The sequence below is a fragment of the Cebus imitator genome, unplaced genomic scaffold (assembly GCF_001604975.1).
Source record: "Cebus imitator isolate Cc_AM_T3 unplaced genomic scaffold, Cebus_imitator-1.0 Scaffold97, whole genome shotgun sequence".
NCBI classification, from domain to species: Eukaryota; Metazoa; Chordata; class Mammalia; order Primates; family Cebidae; genus Cebus; species Cebus imitator.
The window spans coordinates 6,712,277-6,719,169 of NW_016107412.1; the positions used below are offsets into that span (position 1 = coordinate 6,712,277).

Here is a 6,893-nt window from a genome sequence, read left to right on the forward strand (position 1 = left end):
TAAAGTACAGTGAATGCTTCCAAAGAGCTTCACATGAGGTGAGGGACCTGAATTCAGAATTTGTGCAGTAAATGCAGTGGTAAGCTGGACTGTACAGTATTTTCACCTCACAGTAGCTGGAACAACTTGAAAGAGGAAACAAAGAGTCCACCTCTTTGAACGTTCAATGTGTAACCTGTCAGTGAAGACTTTATAGGTTCTGTACAGAGGGAAGGGCCCAGGAGTGGAAAATCTCAAGTTCTTTCACAGAATACCACCACAGTGAGAAATCTATTGCATATTGCCTTAGGAAGTGTTATTTATGTTATCAGTTAAAAAAATTCAGGGAGGCTTTTTCACAATGAAGGGGTATCAATGCCGCCCCTCTTTCATACAGTACCACATCTTCCCAGTGACAGAGACAACTACTAGGTCAGCATTCTGAAGCAGGAAACTTGGGGCTCTGAGTTGACTTATCTATGGCAGGCTTCAAAGGAAAATGAATGCTAGCTGCATGCTGAGAATTTGGAGGTTGCACTGACCCAGCTATTTGTTCTAGGGGGAACTCATAAAGTCACTAAGACCAGTGATGGTGTGATGCCAGGTTTCTCCCATTTACATTAGCCATCCACTTCAAGGAAAGCAATAAAAAATGAAATTTAAGACCTAAAGTGAAATAGTTATTACATAACAATGAGAGAACCTGGCTACTTATTTTTATTGGAATTGTACGTTTATTTTGAAAATTTAGATAAAAATTTGACTAGCTATGACTGTAAACAAAAATTTAATTTGGGGGCTGGGGAGTTTTTAAGAAAAGCCCACTAACCCCCAAACTAAAGTGTATTTTCAGAAGCTAATGTCTAAAAACACAAAAAGCCAAACAGAATTTAAACGTGACCAAAGTTTGAAAATAGAGTGGTATAAAAAGCCACAAATATGTTAATAGGATTTAGAGCATAAATTCACCATAATCATTATTTCTTGGTCACTGGGAAGTTAATGATGCAATTTTTCTTTTTCTTTTCTTTATTCAGTTTAACAAAAATATCACCTAGCTTTTGGCATTTTAAATGTAAAGCTAATAGTAAATTGACAGTTATTTCTCTACTTTGGGAAATCAATGGCTATAGAGTCAGAAGATAAGTATTTGAACCTCTGCATCCTTTAATAGCCCTATAGTCTTGGACAACTTAACCTCTCAGGCTTCACGTTTTTCCATCAGTTAAAAGGGATCAACACTACTGACCTTACAAGGCTGCCATGAGGATTAAATGAATTACCCACATAAAAGCCTTCCTTCAAATATAAAGTGCTACACAAACAGAAGGCATTCCTAGGTAATATTCTTGTTTTCACCTCTACACTGTTGAAAGGGCAGCTATAGAAAGGAATAACAGAACTAACTTCTCTCAAAGCATTAAGAGTGATCATTACATCAACACCCCAGGGACAATGGAGGACTATTCCTGGGTACAGGCAGAGCAGGATTTAATTTTTTTGCGTGTGTTTGGTAAAATATATATAACATAAAACGTATGTTTTAACCTATTTTATGTAGTAGCATTGAATAAATTCACCTTGTTTTATAATAGTCACCATCAAGCTGCTGGTTTTCAAGATGGATGATCGTGACATTGAATGCCAATTCTTTTCAGAAAGATCAAAGTTACCTGTGAATGGACATGTTCCAAATGGAAAACTGACAGAAGAGATCCAGGACCTGTCAGAGTGCCCAGGGGAAAAAGCTGGGGTACAGAAAAAAATCAGCAAGGGTCTGGCAGAGATCGAGCCCTAAGGAACTCAAAACCCTATAGTAAGAGGGGGTGGAAGTGCTTCTCTGCTCCCTTCACCCCTGCAACAATCCACTGACTGTCAAACTGTTGGGGAGCCCCTCTACCCTCGGATCCAGGGCAATGGTGTCAGTGGTGACTTGGGGGAACTTTTCAGGGTCAGAGAACCAGGTGGCAAGCTCATGTTAAGCATGCCTACACTTCCCTCAAACCTGAACTAACATGGATGAACTGAGCCATACTGGTTGTGTACCTGTGGTGGGACATTGCCCTGCCCAGGCAATCTCTGCCTTTGAATCACCATACCACCAGATTCCCCATAAACATACCCCACAACCCACTCTGTCTCTGGCAAACACTGGGGGCTTGTGGGTTCCTGTGGAGCTGTGGGAGCCCTGGAGATCTCACCCTTGGTGTAGGCTGCCTTGAAGGGAATGGGGAGCATAGCCCACTTAAAGTCTCCCTTGGGACAAAGGAAATGAAGGATGTGGCACCAACTGGTGAAGGGGGCAGCACTGATGGCTAGGAAAGATTGTGGAGAGGGTGTCATCTTCCACCCATTGCCACCTTTAGACCTCAGCATGCTCCAACACAGTCTCCTCCTCTCTACATCAGGGTAGGTGCTTCCACTCATCTTCAATCTACCTGAGGTTGAGACACTCCTACTCTTAAGTGCCACCTACTGGACTAGAGCTTGAACTCCACCACCAAATAAAACACCTGCTGCCATAATGGCTGGGTGCTAGTGTATGTGATAAGACTTCCACACTCTCAGCCAAGCAGCAGACAGAGTGTTGGCTGATATGTCGAATACATTGCTACAACCAGCAGCATGTGAGAAAGCCACCACACAAAAGCTATCCACAATGAAGGACCCATACAGCACCTTGGTCCTCTGAAAGCACCCAGAAAGGAAGCCAAATCATCATACACAACATACAACATGCTCTCAAGATAAAAAAGAACTACCAAATGTAAAATTCCTATCCAAATCATAGCAAATTCAAAAATAACAGTGATAGCTCCCTCATATGAGAAGAAACCAGTGCAAGAACTCTAGCAGTAAAAAACCCAGAATGAACTGACAACTCCAAAGTCTTTCATTTGCTCTGTAGCAATAGGTCCTAACCAAAATGAAAAGCCTGAAATGGCAGATAAAGAATTCAAAATATTGATTTTAAGGAAACTCAATGAGATCCAAGTGAAAGTTGAAATCCAATACAAAGAAACTAGAAAAACAATTCAGGATATGAAAGATGAGATAGCTACATAAAAAAAACTAACAAACAACAACAACAACAAAATCCCAAACAATTAGAATTTCTGGAATGAAAAAATTCACTGAAAGAATTTCAAAATACAGTTGGAAGCTTTAACAATAGACTAGACCAAGCAGAAGAAATAATTTCAGAGCTCGAAAATTTGATCTTTCAAATTAATCCAGACAAGAAATAAAAAAGAATTTAGAAAAATGAAGAAAGCCTTTGAGAAATATGGGATTATGTAAAGTGAATGATCCTACAACGGGTTGGTATTCCTGAGAGAGAAGAAAAATAAAGAAACCTAGAAAACATATTTGACAGAGTAATTCAGGAAAATCTCACTAACCTTGCTAGAATGGTCAACATACAGATATAAGAAATTTAGAAAACTACTGCAAGATACTACACAAGATGATAATCTCCAAGGCCTATAATTATCAGACTATTCAAGGTCAACACGAAAGAAAAAATCTCAAAGGAAGGCAGATGAAAAAAAGGGAAAAATTACCCATAAAGGAAACACCATTAGACTAACAGCAGACTTCTCTGTAGAAGCCTTATAGGCAAGAAGAGACTGGGGATATATTTTTAGCTTTCTAAAGAAAAAAGAGTCAGCCAATAATTTTATATCCTGCTAAACTAAGCTTCATAAATGAAGGACAAAGTTTTTCCCAAATGAGCAAATGCTAAGGGAACTCTGCATCACTAGAGTGGTCCTACAAGAAAAGCTCAAAGAAGTTCTAAGCATGAAAACAAGAGAACGATTCTTGCAACCATAAAAGCATATATAAGGCCAAAGTACACAGATCCTATAAAGCAATTACACAATTGAGACTACAAAGCAACTAGCTAACAACACTATGGCAGGAACAAAACTTCACATATAAGTATTAACCTTGAACATAAAAGCATAAAAGCCCCACCTAAGAAACACAGATTGGCAAACTAGATTAAAAAAAAAAAAAAAAAAACAGACCCAACTATCTACTGTCTTCAAGAGACCAATCTCACACATGACAGCCACAGTCTCAATGTAGTAGAATGGAGAAAGATCTATCACATAAATGGAAAACAAAAAAGAGTAAGGGTTGCTATTCTTGTGTGAGATAAAACAGACTTCTAAACGACTACAGTAAAAAAAAAAAAAAGAAAAAAGAAGGGTATTATATAATTATATAGGGTTCAATTCAATAAGAAGATTCTACTATCTTAAATATGTGTGCACTCAACATTGGAGCACCAAGATTTAGGAAACAATTACTACTAGACCTAAAAGAAGAGACAGACAGCCTTACAATAATAGTGGGGGGTTTCCACACCACACTGATGGCACTAGGTAGAACACTGAGGCAGAAAATAATAAAAAAAATCTGGACTTAAATTGTATTCTTGACCAAATGGACCCAGTAAACACCATAGAACACTGTACCCAACAACCACAAAATGTACATTTTTCTCATCTGTGCATGGAACATTCTCTAAAATCAACTATATGATTGGTCATATAGCAAATCTCAATAAATTAAAAAACATCAAAATCATATCAAGCATCTTCTCAGATCACAGTGGAATAAAATCAGGAATAATACCAAGAGGAACTATCAAAAACCATGTAAGTCCATGGAAACTAAACAAACAACTTCCTGTTGAATGACTTTATGTTTTGAAACAAATGAAAATAGACACAATACCAAAATCCTTGGGATACAGCAAAAGCAGGGCTAAGAGCAAAATTTATTCTGCTAAGTGTTTACATGAAAAAGATAGAAAGACATCAGATTAACAACCTAATTTCACATCTAAAGGAACTGGAAAGATGAGAACAAACCAAACCCAAAGCTAGAAGAACAAAAGAATTAACAAAGAGCAGAGTAGAATGAAATAAAATTATGACAAAAATATACAAAACATCAAAATGAAAAGTTGGTTCTCTGAAAGGATAAACAACGTTGACAGATAAGCAGCTAGATTAACCAAGAAAAAAGAGAATATTCAAATAAGCATAATCAAAAAATGATAAGGCTGACATTACAACTGATACTATATAAATACAAAAGATTCTTAGAAGCTGTTATGAATATCTCTACGCACACCACCTAGAAAATTTAGAGGAGATGGATAAATTCCTGGAAACACACAGCTTAACAAGATTGAATCTGGATGAAATTAAAGTGCAGAACAGACCAATAATGAGGTAGAAAATTGACTCAGTAATAAAAAAATCTACAAACTAAAAAAAGTCCAGGACTAGACGACTCATGACCAAATTCTACCAGACCTACAAAGAAGCTGGTGTCAATCTCACTGAAACGACTTCAAAACACTGAGGAAGAGGGGTTCTTTCCTAACTCATTCTATGAAACCAGTATAATTCAAAATCTGGTAAGGACATAATGAAGAAAGAAAACTATAAGCCAGTATCCCTGATGAATACCATCACAAACATTCTTTTATTTTTTATTTTTTATTTTTTTGAGATGGAGTTTCACTCTTGTTACCCAGGCTGGAGTGCAATGGCACAATCTCGGCTTACTGTCACCTCCTCCTCCTGGGTTCAGGCAATTCTCCTCCCTCAGCTTCCTGAGTAGCTGGGATTACAGGCACGCGCCACCATGCCCAGCTAATTTTTTGTATTTTTAGTAGAGACGGGGTTTCACCATGTTGACCAGGATGGTCTCGATCTCTTGACCTTGTGATCCACCCGCCTTGTCCTCCCAAAGTGCTGGGATTACAGGTGTGAGCCACCGCGCCCAGCCCATCACAAACATTCTTAATGTAATACTAGCAAATTGAATCTATCTGCACATCAAAAAGATATTTCATCATGATCAAGTGCGTTTTACTTCTGGTATGCAAGGACAGTTCAGCATACACAAATCAATGTGATTTGCCACATAAACAAAATTAAAAACAAATACCATATTATCTCAATAGACGCAAAAAATGCATTAAATAAAATCCAACACCCTTTCACAATAAAAACCCTCCAACAAACTAGGCATCAAAGGAACTTAGTTAAAAATGATAAGAGCCATATATGGCTAACGTCATACTAAACGAGGAAAAGTTGAATGCATTCCCCCTGATATTGTTTGGCTCTGTGTCCCCACCCAAGTCTTATCTCAAATTGTAATCCCCATGTATTGAGGGAGGGGGGTAATTAGATCATTGGAGCAGGTTTCCCCATGCTGTTCTCATGACAGTGAGTTCTCACAAGATCTGATGGTTTTATAAGTGTTTGGTGGTTCTTCCTTCACAGGTGCTCTCTCATGTGCTGCCACGTAAGATGTGCCTGCTTCCTCTTCTGCCATGATTGTAAGTTTCCTGGGGCCTCCCCAGCCCTGCAGAACTGTTAATCAATTAAAAATCTTTCCTTTATAAATTATCTCTGGCAGTTCTTTACAGCAGTATGAAAATTGACTAATACACTCCCTAGAAATGGGAGCAAGACAAGGATGTCTACTCTCGCTTCTCCTATTCAACATAGTATTGGAAATCCTAGCCAAAGCAATTAGGCATGAAAAAGAAATAAAAGTAATCCAAATAGGAAAAGAGGAAGTAGAATTATCTCTGTTAGCTGATGTCATAATCCTATACCTAGAAAGCCTAATGATTGCTCCAAAGGACTTCTAGACCTGATAAATGACTTCACTAAAGCTTTAGGATACAAAACTAATGCACAAAAAAAATCAGTTGCATTTCAATACACCAGCAACACTGAAGCTGAGAACCAAATCAAACACTCAACTCCATTCACATTTGCCACAAAAAAATACAACATCTAGGAATACATTTAACTAATAAAAGACCTATACAAGGAGAACAACAAAATACTGATGAAAGAATTCAGAGATGATAC

General features: G+C 37.9%; 1 protein-coding gene across 1 annotated transcript in view; it reads right to left on the minus strand.

Moving 5' to 3' along the window:
• Positions 1 to 1,617, minus strand: part of LOC108309824 (renalase-like) — a 48,444-nt gene extending 46,827 nt beyond the window's left edge. Inside the window, exon 1 of the mRNA XM_037741287.1 lies at positions 1,560 to 1,617. Coding sequence (XP_037597215.1) covers positions 1,560 to 1,617 — 58 coding nt within the window. The remainder of the gene's footprint in view (positions 1 to 1,559) is intronic.
• Positions 1,618 to 6,893: the final 5,276 nt, after the last annotated feature.